This window comes from Bactrocera dorsalis, unplaced genomic scaffold (assembly GCF_023373825.1).
Source record: "Bactrocera dorsalis isolate Fly_Bdor unplaced genomic scaffold, ASM2337382v1 BdCtg341, whole genome shotgun sequence".
NCBI classification, from domain to species: Eukaryota; Metazoa; Arthropoda; class Insecta; order Diptera; family Tephritidae; genus Bactrocera; species Bactrocera dorsalis.
Window position 1 is genome coordinate 3,151 of NW_026038392.1, and position 19,778 is coordinate 22,928.

At 32.4% G+C, this 19,778-nt stretch overlaps 5 protein-coding genes and 1 long non-coding RNA gene across 13 annotated transcripts; 3 read left to right on the forward strand and 3 right to left on the reverse strand.

The window, feature by feature from the left end:
• The first annotated feature begins 610 nt into the window (after nt 1-610).
• On the forward strand, nt 611-1,991 carry LOC105223264 (THO complex subunit 6). Its single transcript, XM_011200931.4, has 2 exons — nt 611-846; nt 915-1,991. Exons 1-2 carry the CDS (start codon nt 734-736, stop codon nt 1,786-1,788), a joined length of 987 nt encoding a protein of 328 aa, XP_011199233.2. The 5' UTR covers nt 611-733; the 3' UTR covers nt 1,789-1,991.
• On the reverse strand, nt 1,793-4,192 carry LOC105223265 (esterase-5B). The gene is made up of 3 exons (XM_011200933.4): nt 2,203-4,192; nt 2,009-2,132; nt 1,793-1,951 (listed from the first exon to the last, which is right to left on the reverse strand). The coding sequence occupies exons 1-3, from the start codon at nt 3,599-3,601 to the stop codon at nt 1,828-1,830; spliced, it is 1,647 nt and encodes a 548-aa protein (XP_011199235.2). The 5' UTR covers nt 3,602-4,192; the 3' UTR covers nt 1,793-1,827.
• A 1,137-nt stretch (nt 4,193-5,329) lies between these two features.
• On the reverse strand, nt 5,330-9,582 carry LOC105223263 (1-acyl-sn-glycerol-3-phosphate acyltransferase gamma). Of its 3 annotated transcripts, none has more exons than XM_011200929.4 (5): nt 9,442-9,582; nt 8,382-8,585; nt 7,781-8,316; nt 6,656-7,013; nt 5,330-6,595 (listed from the first exon to the last, which is right to left on the reverse strand). In XM_011200929.4, exons 2-5 carry the CDS (start codon nt 8,560-8,562, stop codon nt 6,501-6,503), a joined length of 1,170 nt encoding a protein of 389 aa, XP_011199231.2. In that variant the 5' UTR covers nt 8,563-8,585; nt 9,442-9,582; the 3' UTR covers nt 5,330-6,500. The 3 variants fall into 3 exon arrangements, with proteins under 3 accessions (XP_011199231.2, XP_029404951.2, XP_011199230.2); XM_029549091.2 differs by lacking the exon at nt 9,442-9,582 and adding an exon at nt 9,357-9,380; XM_011200928.4 differs by lacking the exon at nt 9,442-9,582 and adding an exon at nt 8,818-9,160.
• A 2,254-nt stretch (nt 9,583-11,836) lies between these two features.
• Nucleotides 11,837-16,446, reverse strand: LOC105223261 (1-acyl-sn-glycerol-3-phosphate acyltransferase gamma). 4 transcript variants are annotated; one of them, XM_011200926.4, is made up of 5 exons: nt 16,290-16,446; nt 13,751-13,978; nt 13,141-13,676; nt 12,703-13,060; nt 11,837-12,637 (listed from the first exon to the last, which is right to left on the reverse strand). In XM_011200926.4, the coding sequence occupies exons 2-5, from the start codon at nt 13,941-13,943 to the stop codon at nt 12,552-12,554; spliced, it is 1,173 nt and encodes a 390-aa protein (XP_011199228.2). In that variant the 5' UTR covers nt 13,944-13,978; nt 16,290-16,446; the 3' UTR covers nt 11,837-12,551. The 4 variants fall into 4 exon arrangements, with proteins under 4 accessions (XP_011199228.2, XP_029404950.2, XP_019844820.2 ...); XM_029549090.2 differs by having other exon boundaries at nt 16,313-16,401; XM_019989261.3 differs by lacking the exon at nt 16,290-16,446 and adding an exon at nt 15,081-15,192.
• On the forward strand, nt 14,457-15,404 carry LOC109579357 (uncharacterized). The gene is made up of 3 exons (XR_002183829.3): nt 14,457-14,683; nt 15,003-15,190; nt 15,266-15,404. It is a non-coding gene; the product is annotated as an uncharacterized LOC109579357 (long non-coding RNA).
• A 300-nt stretch (nt 16,447-16,746) lies between the features above and the next one.
• On the forward strand, nt 16,747-18,517 carry LOC105223260 (probable serine hydrolase). Of its 3 annotated transcripts, none has more exons than XM_011200925.4 (4): nt 16,747-16,909; nt 17,179-17,211; nt 17,321-17,409; nt 17,472-18,517. In XM_011200925.4, the coding sequence occupies exons 3-4, from the start codon at nt 17,335-17,337 to the stop codon at nt 18,387-18,389; spliced, it is 993 nt and encodes a 330-aa protein (XP_011199227.2). In that variant the 5' UTR covers nt 16,747-16,909; nt 17,179-17,211; nt 17,321-17,334; the 3' UTR covers nt 18,390-18,517. The 3 variants fall into 3 exon arrangements, with proteins under 3 accessions (XP_011199227.2, XP_011199226.2, XP_011199225.2); XM_011200923.4 differs by having other exon boundaries at nt 16,748-16,909; nt 17,179-17,244; XM_011200924.4 differs by lacking the exon at nt 17,179-17,211.
• Nucleotides 18,518-19,778: the final 1,261 nt, after the last annotated feature.

A 19,778-nucleotide genomic window follows, 5' to 3' on the forward strand; every position in this document is an offset into this window, starting at 1 on the left:
ACGATACTAGAAATGTAGGAAATTGAAACTCGGACTGTAATATTAAGATCTTAATACATACACTGCGTATTACAAAAAGTATTGAAAAAAGTAAAAATAAAGTGCATTCTTTCTAAATGGAAAAAATAAAGAAATCTTAGCCAGAAGCATTGATATCCAAAATTTGGCTTATGATTTATAAGACTATTTATATATCACTTTTGCAAAATCGGAAAATTATTTAACAATTTCTGTTATTCACATTATCATAAAGAAAATAATTTAAATTGAATTGAAAGCACCAGCGCATTCTAGCAAGCTGTATGAAAGCGACTAATTCAAAAATGTAAACAAGCAGCTACTGCTTCACCTGCATAAAAAAAAGAGAATATGGGTATTAAAATAAAAGGTTTATTAATAATACAAAGGTTTAGGATACAATAAATTAAATACTCCAAATAGGGATTTGATACCAAATATTGCGTCGATGACACATACTTAATTTTTTATATTAAAAAATTTCCAAACTCATTCCTTTCCGTTTCACTAAAATTATCGGTTTATCGATAGCATGACAAGTAATAACAGCTCTTTCCACACAATTGCTTTTAATGGCAATGCTGTCTAAAGCAAAATCAAAACAGCTGGTAATTGAGAATTATTTACTTGATTTTTAATCAACAACCGGCAAAAATAGTAACGCGTTGTTTTACAAAGTATTTTCATACAAAATATTTATTATTATATATACAAAATGAAAGATTTAAAGCTAAAGATTATGTACAATAACGTGATATCACAAGCCATTTCGGAATCTGGTCGCTTTTTGTTCGCCGGTAACCGGTTTGGTGATATTTTTGCCCAAGAGTTAGTAATTAATATTAACATTTAATCCCATGCTATTTATATAAAAAATTATTTTATTTCAATTTCAGCTTGCATGACTTAGAAAAAACAGATACACCAAGATCTAAAGTACTTGTTTTCCCACAGCCAAGTCAAACAGAGATTAACAGTCTCTGTTGTCATCGCGATTTTCTTATTGTGGGTGCCATCGGTGTTGTGTACGGTCTATCATGGAACGAAGAAAAGCGAGAACTGAGCGCTACACGTAAATGGGAAGTGAAAATACCGCTAGACGTGGATGCCGTTGAAGTACCCGATGTGAATTTTCTATGGTTACGTGCCGAAACCGACACACTGTATGCCGGTTGTGGCGATAATATAATTTATCAAATCAATTTAGAGGATGGACACATTGTACGAGACTATCGGGGCCATACTGATTACATACATGGTGTAGCAGGTAGCGATAGAGGGCGCATCTTTTCAGCTTCCGAAGATGGTACAGTTCGATTTTGGAGTGAGCAACAAAAGGAGGCAACAGCAAAATTAGAACCAAGTTCAAATGCACAACTAATGCGTCCAGAATATGGGAAATGGATAGGAGCGGTAGCTACCAATGATGATTGGCTCATATGTGGCGGTGGACCAAAGTTTTCGATTTGGCATTTGGGAACTATGGAGTGCATGCGGGACTTCGAGTTTCCAGGAAAGGTTCATGTCTGCGATTTCGTCGAGGAAAACCTATTTGTGGCCGGCGAGCACAGTCATGCACAGTTTTATGCCATGAATGGTGACATACAAGCAAATATACCCTTAGAACATACCGCTGCTTATTCGGCTGTATGGCAATTGGAGCCCATAAAATTCATGTCTATTGCGGGCTATAGTAATAAATTACATATATTAAATGATTTCCGCTTTTTGGACAGTAAAATTGACTTATATGGAAATACTGAGGAATAAGAAATATTTTGTGTAAAAACTAAAAATTTGTTTATATTTTTAAAACGATGGCAAAGTTAAAATTGATTTATTAATACATGTATCATTTGTTATAAACATTAGCTGATACTCCTCTTTTCCAACATTGTCGACAAATTTGCAATTGCCAAAGCTTAATTCATCACTAAAAAGGAATATGAAAAGTAAAGGGAATAAACTCACAATTTTCAAGTTGTTTTACCTCTTTGCTGCGAAATTTTCCAACATTCTAAGGAATTTCTGCGATATTATTTGTTCATCGGCGCGTATTTTAGTTCTCCCAACCCGATTGAAAATTAAAAAGAAGTCATCTCCATGCACAGTACCTTTGAAGTGAAAATTTTTGAATGTGTCAAAGTAAAGATAAGGGGAAAATTTGGTTTAATTTTTACACACCCATTTTTATATCTTTGCGGTGTGATAACGCTTCACCTATACCCTCTTCCGCTGGATTATCATAAACATATGCATAAATTGGACTAGTTGCGTGTTGTCGCTGCAAACGTATTGCTTGCTCCACACCATTTCGGAACAGTACATCCGTATACATCCGTTGCACACTCGGATAGGTGTCAATCGAGAATTCCTTTTCTCCCAAGTAGCGACGTTTCAATGCTACCGAGTAATCATCCATCTGTTCTACAGTATGCATAGTGTCCTTGTAGAACAAATTGTATGGCGCCAAATCATACCACCGATCGTTAAATACTTCAATCAACTCCTCTCTACGTGGCATGCGTTGTAACAGTTCCGCAGCATTGTAAGCGCCATCCTGTGCTGCATAAGACACTAACCAAGGTATTTGGGCGAAATCTCCTGATTCTACTATCTGCTGAGGTGAACGCGTCAAAAATGCATCCTCAACAGCAGCATCTTCAATGCTAGGCCCAAAAGTGGTGAATGGATTATAGCCGAAGACAAGAAAATTTCGCACACCACGTACAATAGCCGCTGCCGGTTTACGCTGCAGACATTCTTTAATCAATTGTGAGCTACTGACATCTGGACAGTTCAGGTGTTTTGCCAATTCAAAGGCGCGCTCCCGTGTCTTATGCGTAATAGCCCATGGATTAAAGGCGACACCACTAAAGGATGCGGCCACTTTGGCACATTCTGTAAAATTTCGTTGTGCCAAAATATGTAAATGTACGGCAACGCCGCCTGAGGAAAAACCCAATACCATAATACGTTCAGCATCGCCACCAAAGCGTGCGATATTTGTCTTAATCCATTGCAACGCTAAACGTTGATCCTTCATGCCGAAATTACCCGATATAACCGCATCTTCGGTACTGAGAAAGCCCAAAGGACCCAAACGAAAACCCATTTTCACAACTATTACACGTCCGTTACGCATAAAATTCTCGTGCCCATTAGCGCGCACTGAACCGAACATAAAGGCGCCACCATGTATAAGCACAACTACCGGCATACCATTTTCTGCAACTTCAACGGCGGGCAGCTTTGGCTTATAAACGTTTACCGTGAGACAATCTTCGACACCGTGTAGTTTATCGGCGCCAGATTTATATTGATCCCATTGCATGCATTCGATTGGTTCACGTGTCGCGTCAAATGTATCCGTCCAATTTCTAGTATATGGACGCGGTGATTCAAATCGTAGTGGACCAAGTGGTGGTTCTGCATAAGGAATGGATTCATAACTGTAGTAGTGATTGTTATCGCGGCCGCGTATTCTACCGTTCGGTAGATTTACGATTAATGCATCGTTAAATGCACTTACATCAGTTACAAGCAGAACCGTTATAAACAAAAGCAAAAACTTAATGTGCATCCTAAAGCAGTGTCATTTAACGACTGACTAAAATCAGTAGCTCGCTAATTAATCAGCTCGTTCAGTACATAAATGTGTGTGTGCAAATAGCATTTATTATTTATACATATTTTTGTGCATATTTTTGTAAATATTTTTTTCGCAGCTATGCTTGCATCTCAAGTCAAGTAAGTAATTCTGCTGGGCACAATAAACGTACATCCACACTCACATATTTCTATACCTAATACACTTAAAAGTATAAATATTGGGTACTGTAAATTCAAATAATTGCTGCTGTGTCCTAAAATATTAGCAAATAATGAAATGACTAAAGCCTGATTAAGAAGCTGTCTGTAGTCTAGTGACAGTATTTGCATATAAGTACATATATGTATGTATGTATAAACAAACATAATTCCATTTATATAAAATTTCGCTATCAGTAATCCAAAGAAATGCTGTGTGGGGTATGAAAACATTTCTTTCTGAAACATGCCTGTTTTGGTATAATTGGCAAAATACGAACTCATATACATATTTACATACATATGTATGTATGTATAGTATATTGTCTGATAGCATTATGTGAAAGTCTTTATTTAAGCGTGGCAACGGACTGATAACAGAATTCTATGAAATTTCAAAAAATAGCAGCTACTTTATACTTCAAGAATAATACAATACAAAATACATACATTCGAAAGACTTCACTCTGGCGCTAAACACCCACTTCTGAAATATTTGCGGTATATTCTTGATTTATTTTGGTGCTAAACTATCAATAAGAAACCTAAAACTTTACAATATTACCATAAAAAAAAGTATTCCATAAAAATAAGAATCCCGACTTTTGTGTGGTTATGTGCATATCTACATTGTATGCTTTTAAACTCTGTTTTCAAGTAAATCTCCTTGCAAGTACACAGATGTGCGGTTTATTTAATTTTATTGGCTAAATTCCCAAATATTGTAGCATCTAATTTGATTTTCTCAAACATTAAACGAAAATGTGTCTTGTGTGCACATACTAAATCAGCATAAATATGTATGTATGTAAGCATGCTGGCATATTAAAATCGAACAATGTAGCAGGGTAATCTTAGCGCACGTTTACTTTGCACATGCAGACATACTTGTACTTAATTTATTGATCTGTACTGATTTGACTAATCTCGTCTTATGACGTAACGTCTTTGACTTATCTGCGCCTGTACAATGTACAAAAGGAGAGTCCATACCTACTTCAAAGATTAGTTTTTCATGCTTTAACAATAAATCGTGTGTATTTTATAGTCCAATAACCGATTAATTATTTATTTTTTCCTTTTGAAAAAGCCAACTAAATCAGTTTAACAAAGGTTGATAAGCAGTTTTTAATTTTTTAGGCTACCTTGCATGATAGGTGATAAAAAGGCACGATAATACTTATTTTTTTAACGAAACATATATGTAGCATATGTACATATATACATAGGTATGAATGCACACGTACACTTTGAACTTTTACTGTTAAATTTCTGGGCCATTACATGCATAAAACTTTGAAATTATTACTGTTTTTAATAAAAAATGCAATAAGACGCTGTATTTTTTAGACCAACGCACCTCATTAGCAGCGGAACAATTACGGCAAGCGGAAGTGATTAACCGCAATTGACTGCCAGACATTCTATAACAACGTTTCTATATACATATGTATGTATATAATGGCATGTAAAACAAATGTACATTGAAACAATAATAAAATTTATTTTTAAAACCGAAATTTCAATATAATTTTATTGTGAATATCATTAATGGTTGTAAGAAGTACAATATTTATAAGTTCATAATATTTGTTTGAATTGTTACATTTCTACCAATCTAATATGTATGTTTATCAATTACAATTATTCAGTGAAAAATCAAAAAGTAAATTGTCGATAAATGAGTAAAATTAAATTGCCTGTATAACTGGCACAACATTTTTGGAAGATTCTGTACAAGCCAGACTTAAAATGCAAACTGTTGTTATACGGTCACTTTTCTATAAGCCAACATTTTAAGTTTTTAATGTGTTTTTTTGTGTGCATACTATTTTACTTAATAATTAGAGAAAGCATGCAAAACAAATTAGCATTTTATGAAATTATTAATTAATGCCATCTCCAATTTTTATTGAACGTAGAACCCGCACCATTGGCACAAAATTTGAGCAAATTATAAATTTGCAAATATACATACATATTTATAATATGTATTTTTATATTTTCTCCTAAATCAAATAAAACCCAAAATTGATCACAATTAGGTTTAAGCTTAAAACACGTATCCTTGCGCTTTATTTCAATATCATTCTGCAGTCTAAAAAATGAACAAGTGCTCGTATGTGCTTTTCTAATTAGTCCGTTTATATATAAATATAAAAGTATTCGCAAATGGAAATATAGTCAATTACACACTTTTGGTCGATTTCTAAAGCTATATAAATGTTAAGATTTTTTAACATTTTTTTCGGCAACCACAGTATAAATCGTAATTTTGACGGTCATTGTACAATGGCTTACAGCCTACAAACAACAAATTCATGTTGTTTATCAAAGGTCAGTAGTAATTATTTATGATCAGAATATTATGATCACGATGTTAAATAATTTCAATTGGCTGTCCACTAACATGACTAATAAGTACATGTAGTATGTATGTACATTTTTACATGTAGTGCAGGTAATGGGGAACACGAATTAAAAATTCTGTTGAACTTTGTCCCCTTATACTCATCAAATTTTAGAAGCAAACACATTGCTCATACTCGTATTACGAAAGTAAATTTATGGCTATATACATACGTTCTCATGTTTGTAAAACTTGTAATTGGTAATCGCTCGCAGAGATGCAGACGTACATGTGTATGTATAAGCATGCAAGCTCAGAGCAATTACTTCGTCTTTGCGTCCGCTTTCGATTCGGAACCGTAGGATGAAGCTTTGCTGATTTTTGACATATTGATTGATTTAACCATTAGTATGTAGACTAAAAAATTCAAAAAAAAAATTACTATGAGAAAATTTAATTAAAACGATTTGCACTTACATGCCACAAGTATGCCCACAGCAATCGAAAGACCGATCCAATTTTGTGATAAAAGTGAAGATATCAAATAATAAAGTACCAGCGATATCGAAAATACAGCCCAGAGAGCAAAGTTGATTAAACTGCATGGGCGATATTTTAAAACAGTAACGGGCACCTCTTTTAAGCCAGAAGCATCAAAGAAATTGCCAGTTGTGTGGAAGCTGTCGACCAAACGATCCTTTTCGCGATACAAATTATGTAACCACTCAGCCGCCTCCTTTTCATTTTCCGGCACACTTTCCACTGGAATACGACGTGCATGCAAATGACCTTCGACAGAGTATCCGTTGAGCAGTGTGGAAATAGTCGGTGCATTCTGCATATATAACAAGTAAGGAAGGGTTAAGTTCGGATGTGACTCTACATTTCATACTCTTGCAGCTTACACGCATCAAAGTAAGGGAAATACCTTCAGGTAAGTTATATGGGATGTAGGGAAAGTGTGGAAGAATAGTTTTGGTTCGATTTGTTCAATCTTTGGTCATAAGGGATCCTATTTAAGCGTACTAATCGAGCAAAATATTATCCCGATACATTTATTGATAATTTATTTCCTTTTTGGAAAGTGAAAGAATAAGAGTCAGGAGTATTTCGTCACCTGAAATGCAAAATAACGTATCATCAAAAAATTAAAAATTGAGTGTCTTATTGATTACGCTTCACTACTTCAAATTACATACATAATATTACATATGTTCAACATTTTCAGGTTCTGCGGTCACATATAAACCAGTTTTAACCAATATTAAAATTTTGTTTCACTCATGTTCCATTTTATTTCATGCTTCATTCATGCCTCTGTAAATTTCCGAAAATGTTGTTACGTTATTTTGCATTTCAGGTGACGATTTATTCATTAATTTATCGCACTTCTGGTTGTTTTTAACGGAACCGTTCGTTATATGGAGATTGGGCGGCGTTAACACCCGATTTCATTCATTTTTACAGTGTCGGTTGGAACCACCCATCTATGAACTCATTCGCTTGTTGCAAGAGTATAAAAATATATCGGTATATATTGATAGATTTAAAGTATATATTATAAGTAATCATAATAAAAGTTTAAATATATGTATTACATACCTTGGCTTCCTTTCTGAAGGCTAAAGTAGTGGAATAAATGGCGGGACAGCGACCACGCATGCTTGGTAGGCTTGTTGTAAAACCTTTTGTACGTGGTATCAAATGGTGTTTCAATACGGGTAAACCACGTTCCTCCGCGAATTTAACGGAAGCTTCATGTTTCTTTGGTGTGAAACGTGTACCCTCAGCATTGAGCAGCAGCCATACGGGATCAGGATAAGCAAATACCTCTTTTAATTGACGTGAAATTATCTCAATGTCCTTGTCGTACGAACGTTCCAAAAATACAAATTCAGCGAATTTCCATGCCCAACCCATTACAGGCACATAAGAAATAGCTTTCTTTGCATATGCTTTGCAATTGCCCAAACATTTTACTTTGTCGGCAAACATCCAACCGCACAGCCAATCAATTTCATATGAATGATTCTGAATAATCATAGCATGCTCCTCGCCACAGAATTTTTCCAATTCCTCTGGATCGATGTATAAATGTAGTGTACTATTTGAGTACCATTCGGCAATGAATATCAACTCTAAAATGACACAGAAAACATTAATAAATTATGATAAATTAAATTCTTATTGCATTTCAACTTACGAGAGTACAGTGAATAGCAGAGATAGTACATGATGTGTCTGAAGAGCGCGACGTTGAAGGGTTTCAAAGCGATATACAGTATCAGCTGCACCAAATTTATCACCAAACCCGATATGAAGAAGGTTACGGCTATGCCTAAATGCACAATTGTGAGTTTTTTCAACTCCGCCAACGAAGTCATGATTAACGTGTTATGCTAAAAAGCTAATCAAAAATTAAAAAAGAGATTATGGATGACTGTGGTTTATTGAAAAAAGTTCTATTTTTTATACTGTATAAAGTGAAATTTATAAGCAAATTTTTGCGTTGTTATTTTTCCAACTCATTAGCAAAAGAAAACAAACAGTGTATAATGTATTTTCACTTTCACAATAAATATATGTATATATATATATATATATTTATATGATTATTACTAAAAAATATATATATTTACTGTTTATATTTTAAATAGATTTACGCTGCTTGGCGATCAGTACAGCACTGATCACAACAATCGCTGAAGAAAGACTGAAAAATCTCTCCAAGCAGGTATCAGACGTAATTGCAACTGATAGCAAAAGCTTTCGTAAGTATCATTTGCATTAATTGAAACCTGGTAGTAACTTGGCTTGGTATAAAAATGTGGCTGAATAGATCACTTTGGTGTAATACCAGTACGCGTACAATCTTCAAAAATTTGCTTCCAAAGGTCACTTTAAATTATGTACGTAAGTATGATTAAAAAGAAGCTCGACGATAGATGAGGGTTGTGCAATAAGTGCCAGGTAACTTCGAAATGAATGAATTGTTCTTTTCAAGTTTTATGTTAACACTGTCTTTATCACAATTTACTAATCATTAAAAAATTAACTTTTAATAAATTGTTGTTTTATAAATACGCATATAATCAGATTATATGCATGTGAACAAAAGTCAAATATATCGATTGGCTAAAACGCCAAGAAATTTAATAATATCTTTAAACAGCAGTACCTAAAGAAACGCGGCAATCTATAAAAGAGTAATATAGATAATCAATAATATAAATATGTTTCTTTAACACAATGTGATAAGCTACCTAAATGTTGAAAACGAATTTGTTACAGAAAGCGATAACAATTATATGCTAGCGTTGTATAAATTCACGAATATATAATCGTCCGTCTTCTTGTATCCCAGCTGATTTTTGGCAATTGACTTCTCTTCCTGTCAAAATGGTAATAGAGTTTGACAAGACTTATGGAAATTGAAATCAAAAGGTATTTAGTAATGTTGTATTTCCTGTCGTCCATTTATAATGTGTATGTTATTCATGTGTATATTAAATTAAATAGAAGAAATGAAAATAACTAATACATTTATTCGAATTAATAAAAACTCCAATGTGGCAATGAAAGAATTCAGTGAAACCAGCTGTTTTGTTGTTTTCGCAAATATCCAACTCGTTCAACTCGTTGGTTACTTTTAAATTCATGAAATGCTTTTCCCACTGACCTTAGTCAATTGTGCGTTAATTAATTGAATAGCTCAGTGTATAAATGTGTGTAAATATTTGCAAATATATGCATACTTTAAATTTATAAATAGAATTTGCCCATCAAAGAAAGGAAAAATCATGTGTGCTCTGTTTATGCAGTATGGATCAATTATATTTATTTCTTTTATAGTTTTTGTGGTTTTGTTTAAAAAATGTGTGTGTATATATATGTATAAAAAACTGCGACGATGTAAATATTTATTGCAACTTTATTGCTCAATACAAATATTTGTACCTATTTATTTAACTCTCTACTATCCTTTTTAAATATATTTGGCTTAACAGCTTCACGAAATTTAACGTTAGGCGTATACAATCTCATTTGCTTGGGATAACGAATTTCCAAAAATGTTTTGCCCTATATCCACATAAACTATATTTCTGTAAATTTGATTGAAAAGCATAAAACTTCATGAAAACTCTTTGTTCACTCTTTTTAAATAAAACAATAATTTTAGTTTGTAAAACAAGTATTTTAATAAATTTTTTTTAGACAATCCGATAATAAAGAAATAACTTCTTTCGTGTATTTTTCTAATAGTTATATTACTATAAAAATTCATTTGTACATATAATTTTACACACAAAGTCATTTTTTAATATAAGATTAACCTCTAGCGACATGCTTCTGATAACAATAACATTCAAAAATCATTTAATTCTGTATAACAGATAAAAAGTAGTTTTCGTTATTATTTTATTTATTTTTTTATTATTATTATTTTTTTTTTTTTTGAGGTTTGCCTTTAGTCAGAAGCATATCCAAAAAATGTTAGTAAAAATACTTTTAAAGTAAAATCTTGTTACAAACAATAGTGTACTCTACCCATCAAAAGCTGTAACTTTTTGCTAGAAAACTACTAGATATTCCAAAACAAACGTAGAGCCATAATCGCTCAATTTCCACACAGGTCGGGGATATACGCAATTTGACTGTTTTTTCGAACTTTAGTACCTTTTATATCGAAATTAATGACTATAGATATGATTTAGATAAAAAATCATAAATTGATAATATTACCTATATTCCTACAGAAGTTCATAAAATGTATTATTTAAACAGTATTGTCATAATTTGTAGATAGATTCCGGACGAAGTTAATGTAATTAGTAAGCAAAATTAAATATTAATAAATTAATTGATTTGTTTATAAACTCGGGTTATAAAAGTATTCACCTAAACACATACAAAATTTCCAATATATTTTAATATATTAATTTTTAGACATTAATTTGTAAAATATTGTGTTCGATAAATTCATTCCATATATTTACTTTTACGGTGGGCCTATTTAAATAATTTGTACTAATTATCTACTTATGAATTCAAGTTTTTAAACCAATGGAATGGTGTACATAAACCGCATGTTTGCTATCTTAATTCACAAAATTTGCTATGGTTCATTCAATTGTACTAATAAACAACTTTGCGACATTCACTTTGCATTTATTTTACGTAGATACTAAACATGGAAGGCTAGTTGATTTTAATAATTAAATAAAAAATTAGTGCATTTTCATAGCTCAGACACTTATATGATTACCATACCGTTTAAAATAAAGCCACGGTAATATGAAAAAAAAATTAACGATGCATTCTTCAAATTCTATTGATAATAAAGTAAATAAAACAATTAATATTGACAAGTATGCATCTTGAATTTTGCCTGCTATTTAAGCTTCGGTTAAATGATCAAAATATTGATTATACTTCTTTTAGTATAAAGAAAACAAAAATAATAATAAAAAAATAGAGCAAAAAATATGTACAATCAAATGAAAATAAAAAATATATATTAAAAACAATTAGTACAGGGTTAATAGGTTTAATATATGGTTAATGGGTTTAAAGTAAAACAAATAGGTTAGAACTGTTAATGATTAAAAAAAAAATAATAAAAATAATTGTAAAACAAATATGCAGTATTTAAATTTTTTTTTTTACAACTGATTTTATTTGCATATTTACTCCAAGTTCGTAAAACTTTTGTTCGTCTCATTTCAGGTTACAATAATAATCTCCATTTAACCTTTTCCTTTGGTTTACAATTAAGACTAAAGGAAGTTTTTTCTTAAAACTCATGCTCTAGGGCTGTTTTAAAATCGTAAATATCTTATTATAGGTGGTTCAATTGTGCTTTGTGATTATGTGGAAACATTTTCAAGAAGACTATAATTTCTCATTCAAAACTAAATCATATTACTGACATTGGAATGCTAGGTAACTGTAAAATTGCACTTACAATTCATTTTAATTAGACTACTGTTGGTCTAACACATTCCACAGGCAACGCTATTTTACTGTAGCCCTATAAAAATATATTAATTTAATAATTACAATGTGTTCTTCATTCACTTTGCCTTATACACATTCATATGTAAATTTGTGCCTATATTTTGTTGTAAATATATTTTCGCAAGTGTATCACAAATATACATAAATTGATCGCTGATACTTTTTTTGATGAAATATAAACTAAATGATTGCCGTTTTTCTAACGAACATAACAGTTGAATTACATATATGACTATTTATGCTACAATTTCGTCGTTTGTACGCTTGTTTTATGGTCTACGCTTGAGCGTATCGATAAAATTTGTTATGGATGGTCGCCCGCAAGTCTCATACAATAGTATGACTGACACTTGTATTACTTCGACTTCGATGTTTCGGAGCCATATGAGGAAGCTTTACTGATTTTTGACATATTTATTGACTTCACCATCATTACGTAGACTAAAAAGGATATAAGAAAGTAAAATATGATATTTATTTAAGAAAATGAAGTGCAATTAACTTACTTGCTAACAGTATGCCGACGGCAATCGAAAGACTAATCCAATTTTGTGCCAAAAATGAAGACACTAGATAGTATAGTATTAATGAGATGGAAAATAATGACCAGAGTGCAAAATTGAGTAGATTATATGGCCTATATTTAAATTGTTTTACGGGCACTTCCTTAAATCCTGATGTTTCAAAGAAACTGCCTGTTGTGTGGAAGCTGTCGATGATGCGATCCTTCTCGCGGAACAAATTTTGCAGCCACTCCGCAGCTGCTTTCTCATCTTCAGGTACATTCTCGAGTGGGATACGACGGACAAACATGTAACCCTCTATGGGGTAGCCATTTAATATCGTAGAAATAGTCGGTGGGTGCTAAGAAATTTTTTTAAGTAAACCGTTAATCAGTATTTAAAAGTGAAACTATGCGAAAAAACTTTAGGTAGTTAACAAACCTTTGCGTCCTTTCTGAAGGCCAAATTTACATCGTAAATGGCTGGACAGCGGCCACGTAGCGTGGGTAAGCTAGCAGTGAAACCTTTGGTGCGCGGTATTAAATGATGTTTCAGTACGGTCATACCACGCTCTTGAGCGAATTTAACGGAGGCCTCGTGCTTTTTCGGTGTGAAGCGTGTACCTTCGGCATTTAGCAGCAACCATACGGGATCTGGATACGCAAACACCTCCTTCAATTGACGCGCAATTATTTCTTTATCTTTATCGTAGGAACGCTCTAAGAATACAAATTCAGCGAAATACCAAGCCCAACCGATTGCGGGTACATATGATATAGCTTTCTTGGCATACGCTTTGCAATTACCCAAAACGTGATTTTTCTCCGTAAACATCCAGCCGGCTAGCCAGTCAATTTCGTATGTATGATTCATCATTAACAAAACATGTTCCTTACCACAGAATTTCTCCAAATCGTCTGGATCGATATAAACATGTAGTTTGCTATTCGAATACCACTCGGCAACAAATAGTAGCTCTGAAGAAAGTTTATTATGTAAGTAATTTATTTAAATTGGTTTATAAAGCAGAGATAATGCAGATATTCCTTACGTGAGTTTAGCGAATAGCACAAATAAAACATGATGCGTCTAAAGAGCACAACATTGAAGGGCTTCAATGTGAAGTGAAGTATTAGCTGCACCAAATTTATCACCAGACCCGATATGAAGAAAGTGATGGCAATACATAAGTGTATCAGTCTTAACTTTTTAATCTCCGTAAGAAAAGTCATGATTGGACTCATTTACAGTTCGCTGTCTTAATTCGAATTTTATTTTGCTGCAAAATTGTGAAAGAATAAGCTTATAATTTGTTATGATTTAAATAATGCTAATAAATGCTTTAATTTTACTTGCTTTTCAATGTAAAATCAACTTAGAATTATACGGAATTACTAACGCACCTGTTTAATTTCTTTTTTTTTTGTGCTTAACTCCAATAAAATAGTTATATCGGTCTATCCACAACCAAACGCAACTCTTTAAAAAGAAGTACTAAATTCAACAGTATAAAAACTTTTACTAAATTAGTTGCAGCGAAAAATTCCGCTACATACTAATTTCCTTCATAAAAACTAATACGAAATAAAAAAGTAAAATTCGTAAGAAACCATAATACATCTCATGAATACAAAGTTTGAAATACAACGGTAGTAAAAGCATTAAAAACACTTATCAACACAGATTAAATATTCTCATTATATGCATTTATATATGTATGTGAACCTCATAATATAGCTAAAATCGATTATCGTACAATTAGCGCCCTGTGATGACGCCGCATAACTTCTCACACGAATAAATAATCACACATTAAAAATTACGATAACTACTATTATTATTGCTAGGCAAAGTCTAACTAAAACTTCAAAAATAAAACCCTCTTCACAGAATAAATATTCCCCGCCTTTAAGTAAGCTGTAACCAAACAGTATTTGCCAAACCTATATGTGGTTACAGACACAACAACGATCTCTTAACTAGGGTAAGCTTACATGTGCCTGTGTCGTTTTTCTCGAAACTAGATTTTTTAAATCAATTAGATAATTACAATATTTTTTTTTTTACAATTTATGCACCTCATTTCGGTGTAAAGTTCGTCACTTAAAATGGAAAATAACGTAATATTACTTTTCAAAAGGGGAAAGGAATAAACAAACATCATGCATTTACGTACGTTATTTTAAATTTTAAATATCAATTAATTATTTCTCAAAGACGAACTAAACTTTCAGTAAACATATATAACATATGCAATCTACTCAATTTCAATTCATTTGATGTTATGTTCTTTTGCTTTTTAGGTGACGATATATTTTTACATTTTTTATGAAGAACTAGTTAAGTTTTTATTTCATTTGCGAAGAAATGAATGTGCTCACCGCTCAAAAGTTCAATGCTTAAAGATAGATGTCCAATCACTTAAACTCAAACACACACTATTATAAACCGCTCACTTGTTGCGTCAAACACTTTTACACATTGTGCAAAGGTAATCGCTAAAAAACACATTAAAGAAAAGGTGTTTACAAATAAAACAAGCAATAAATTTAATGTTTTTTTGCAGGTGGCGAGAGTCGGCAACTAGTTAATTGCATTTCAACGCAACTATTATCACATACATTTTGCGCTTTGTCGACAGAAATGCAAATATCATTATAACGCCGGCAACTATGTATATATGTACATACATATGTAGATTTAAATTGCGAATGTATTAAATGTAGAATGAAAATTCTTTGTTGTCGCTTTTAATAAGTAATTGTATGTTTTTAATCTGAGAATATACTATTTATTTCATATTAGCGATTATTTGTATAATCGGTGTTAACGTTTGCATTGAAATGAGGTCTTTATACGACATTTGACCTGATTTTTTTTAGACTGATTCACTAATAGAAGCACGGTATGTGAAAAGATAAAATGCCGGAGCATTGTTTTTTTTTAATTTTTTGTAATTTTGCTGGTTACATTGGTAGTATATTCTTCGCATAAGATTTTGTACACCACAAATTACAATTATAATTGATCGAGATTACACCCATCTATTTATAACTCTATTTGCTATGCACAACTGCAACCTCTAGGCCTCTTGGCAGGGAAAAATAATACGTATGCATTTACAATTGATAAGGAATATACCTGTCTATTTATACCGCTTCTGCATTTTTGCAATGCAAAACTGCTACCTGTAGGCTTCATGATTGCAGAAAAGCGTACTTATATATTGTAAAGTTAGTATGTATCAGCCAAAAACTAATGATGACGCATGGGTTTTTTCCTATTTCTTACAATTTCTAATGCGTTGTAGTTAAATATTACTTAACGTTTATCAGGTTTAATATCACAAGATATTAATTCGGTATATGTGGTTCACAAAAAATATTCAATGAAAACCTCGCAATGTAATTTAGTAACCTGTATAAATGTTACAAACACTTAAATACCTAATCTTTAATTTATACGTGTTGAATAACATTTAAAAAAAATAAACTTGTAATAACCTATGTAAGAGCTAACACAATATTACAAACCAATCTATAATTACGTGGACTTTTAATTTTTAAAAATTTAATAACGTTACAACTTACTTTCATTTACAACTTTGAAGAACCTTTTTTTATTTAGTATAAAAATATTAAAAAAAAAACTTGGTAATTTAAAAATTCACTTCTGTTTTCTATTATCCAAATTTTAGAATAAACATAATTTTGTTGTTGTCTCAAAACGTCAATTTTCATATGATTTAATTCGTGGTGCTGCCAGCTTATATAGTTCTCTAACTTAACCTTTAGAAGTCATAATGAATTTTCACTGATATGATACTATATCTAAACAAAGTTTACTGTAATGAAAATTATATACATTATTGCAAATTATATTATATATATCATATATCTACACTTTTGAAGAAAAAACATTACGATATTGGTAAAGTTTGTTGTTATATTGAAATCGAAATTATGAAAACTATTTGACGGCGGCATTTTACATTAGAATTCGGCAACGTAGTGTTGCCAATATTTATAAATGGAAATAAATTGTGACAGTAATAGCAAAGTACTAACGCAGATGCTATGTGTTTCTTATCATGGTAGAAGTTCATTCATAACTAGTCTAACTAAATATTAACTTATATAGGATTGAATTTGTGAATTAAATACAATTATCGAGCGAATAGGACCTTTATTTATAGTGTCAAAGGTCGAAGGTAAATTGCGAAATTTGTCAAACTATTAATAAAATAGTTCAAAATTTTTTTATGTTACTTATATTCATTTAAAAAGGACGAAATAATTAACTAGCTTCCGTTATATTTCCGGTCACTAAATCCTTTAGCAAAAGCGATTGTGTTCGTATAGCATTACTTTTTTGTTTTTTTACATTTTCTGCTCGGACACCTGTATTTGTAAAAAAATCAAATCAAAGTTCAAATATTTATACACATATGTATATATATCTACACCCCTATATTTACAGATAAATCATACTATCACAGTTAATTACTTTATGGTAATATAGATTTTATTATATTCCAACTACCACGTAAGTTACTTTACTGCACTGAAAAATATATACAAGTATGTACATCATTTATTATACAATGTTTATTCTTAAATAGACTCTGGAAAAGGTATGGATTTAGAAAAAGGCGGAAACCGGCGTTATCGTCATGCAGGTGATTTAACGGATGAGCCACCTACTCGTGAGGTAAATAGTTTTGTTAAACATTTTCGGAAACTTTAACTAGTAATTGTGTAAATTAACTCTAGTTTGCTGAGGTTACTATCCCCGTGCCTTGGGGACATATATCCGGTAAATGGTATGGTCCCCAAGATGTTCAGCCTATACTAGGACTACATGGTTGGCAAGATAACGCTGGCACTTACGATTTACTAGTACCACTTTTGCCGCCAGATGTACCATTCCTCTCCATAGACCTGCCCGGGCATGGACTCTCATCGCGCCTTCCGGATGGATGCTACTACAACACCATTGACAATTTGTATGTTATACTATATATAATGAAACAATACAAATGGAAAACGATCTCCATAATCGGGCATTCTATGAGCTCCATTATTGCTTTTGTATTTGCTGCTGTTTTCCACGATAAAGTCGACATGGTTATTGGTCTGGATGCATTGAAACCGCATCAACGTCTACCCGCCAGTGTTGTACGTAGCATGGAAACGCGAATGGATGGTTTTTTAAAAGAGGATGAACGCAATCAATCGAATGAGGAACCACCAAGCTACTCATACGACGAACTTATTGAACGCATATTTATCGGAACATTCCAATCTATTAACAAAGATCTCTGTAAACATATGTTAGCGCGAAGCATACAAAAATCGGAAAAATATCCAGACAAATATTTCTTTTGTCGAGATCGTCGTTTGAAGTTCTACAATTATATGGTTGGTACACAGGAAATTTGCGTAGAAATGGCAAAACGTATTGAGTGTCCCTACTTGTTTATTAAAGCCCAACAATCTAGTTATTTCGAAGATAAAAAGTATTATGATGAGGTATTAGCAATATTGCAAACGAAAAAAAACTTCGAATATTTAGAAGTTGACGGCTCACACCATGTGCACATGAATCATCCAGAGCGCATTATTGGACCAATCAACCATTTCATTAATCGTAATGGTCCTCTGGCTAAGCGAAGTTCTAGCAAATTATAAAATGTTCGTGCAAATATGCGTACCTACTTATTTCAATATTGTATTGTAGTATTTGTAAATAGTTGCTTGTACTTTGTATTACATTTTAAGCTTGAAATAAACTTTGTTAAGTTTGAATACATACATAATGCATATACATATGAACAATATATAACAAGTAGGTTCGGGTGTAGCCAAACATTATATACCCTTGAAGTTGCCTGTATCAAAGTCGGTGCAATTTTTACGTTGTCAAAATTTTACATAAAAAAGTGTGGCGAAAGAATTTAACATTAAAGGATGTATTGACCTGGTTTTATCAAAATTCGCCTGAGTTTCGCTGTTACCATCACCAATATCCATATGTATATGGAGTAAAGTCAGCTGGGTGTTCGAAAATCCTGATATTAGTTACATATGTGCGGTCTAGGTCGATTTTATCCATTTTAGCCACAAAACACACTCTCTCGTTTTCACAAAGTTAACGCATATATTCCCCGATATATGCGAACGGAAGTTCGAAAATCTTTTTTTTTAATTTTTTTGTCTTGGCCGGATGAAATCTGGATCAATTCCTTTGCGTAAAACTGGCTGTTATGGGAATGAAAATATTTGTATCAGGTATATGCCGGCTTACAAAAGCCTTCATCCGAATCAACTTATTTTTGGTATACAGGCATACTGTTATCAGGAAAGGATTTGCTTTGAATTTCAATAACATATCTTCATAAATTCCGTATCTGGAGGGTTGATCAATTGTGGAGCGATATTTACAATTTTTGGTCATAATAAGCGCACTATTCGGGAAAAGTTTCTTTTTGATTTGCATACTGTAAAGTAAATAAATCATGACTACGTCTTTTTTGCAAGAAACCACTGTACAAAGTTTCATTACAACATCTCAATTTTTATAAGTTACAGCTTGCACGGATAGACGGATAGACGGACAGACAGATATCCACTCAAAAATGAACTCGTCTCGTCAACGATCTACGTAACTCAAGACTAATATAACTTTGTATCAATATGTCTCTTTTTAACGATGACCCATACTGTGGTTAAGAAAATATGTCAACTTAATTTTATTAAAATACTTGAAATACTGAACGAAATATTTTTTATAAAACCTATCGGGAGATTACACACTGTAATGTTAAAAGGACGCGAACTAAAATCTATTATGCCTTCTCTTCTGTCACAATGAATCACATATACCTAGTGCATTGATAAATTCCAATTACCCTAATCGGTGCTAATGATCCTTATTCGGAAACATTGATCCAAAGGCCTTGACCTTACGTCTACACACTGCCGTGCAGGGTTCTCAGCTCCATGTTGCTGAACCTGTAATTTACACAAAAGGCTGTACCCATGTTAATAAGTGCTTCTTAAGCCTACAGTGCCAAGTGT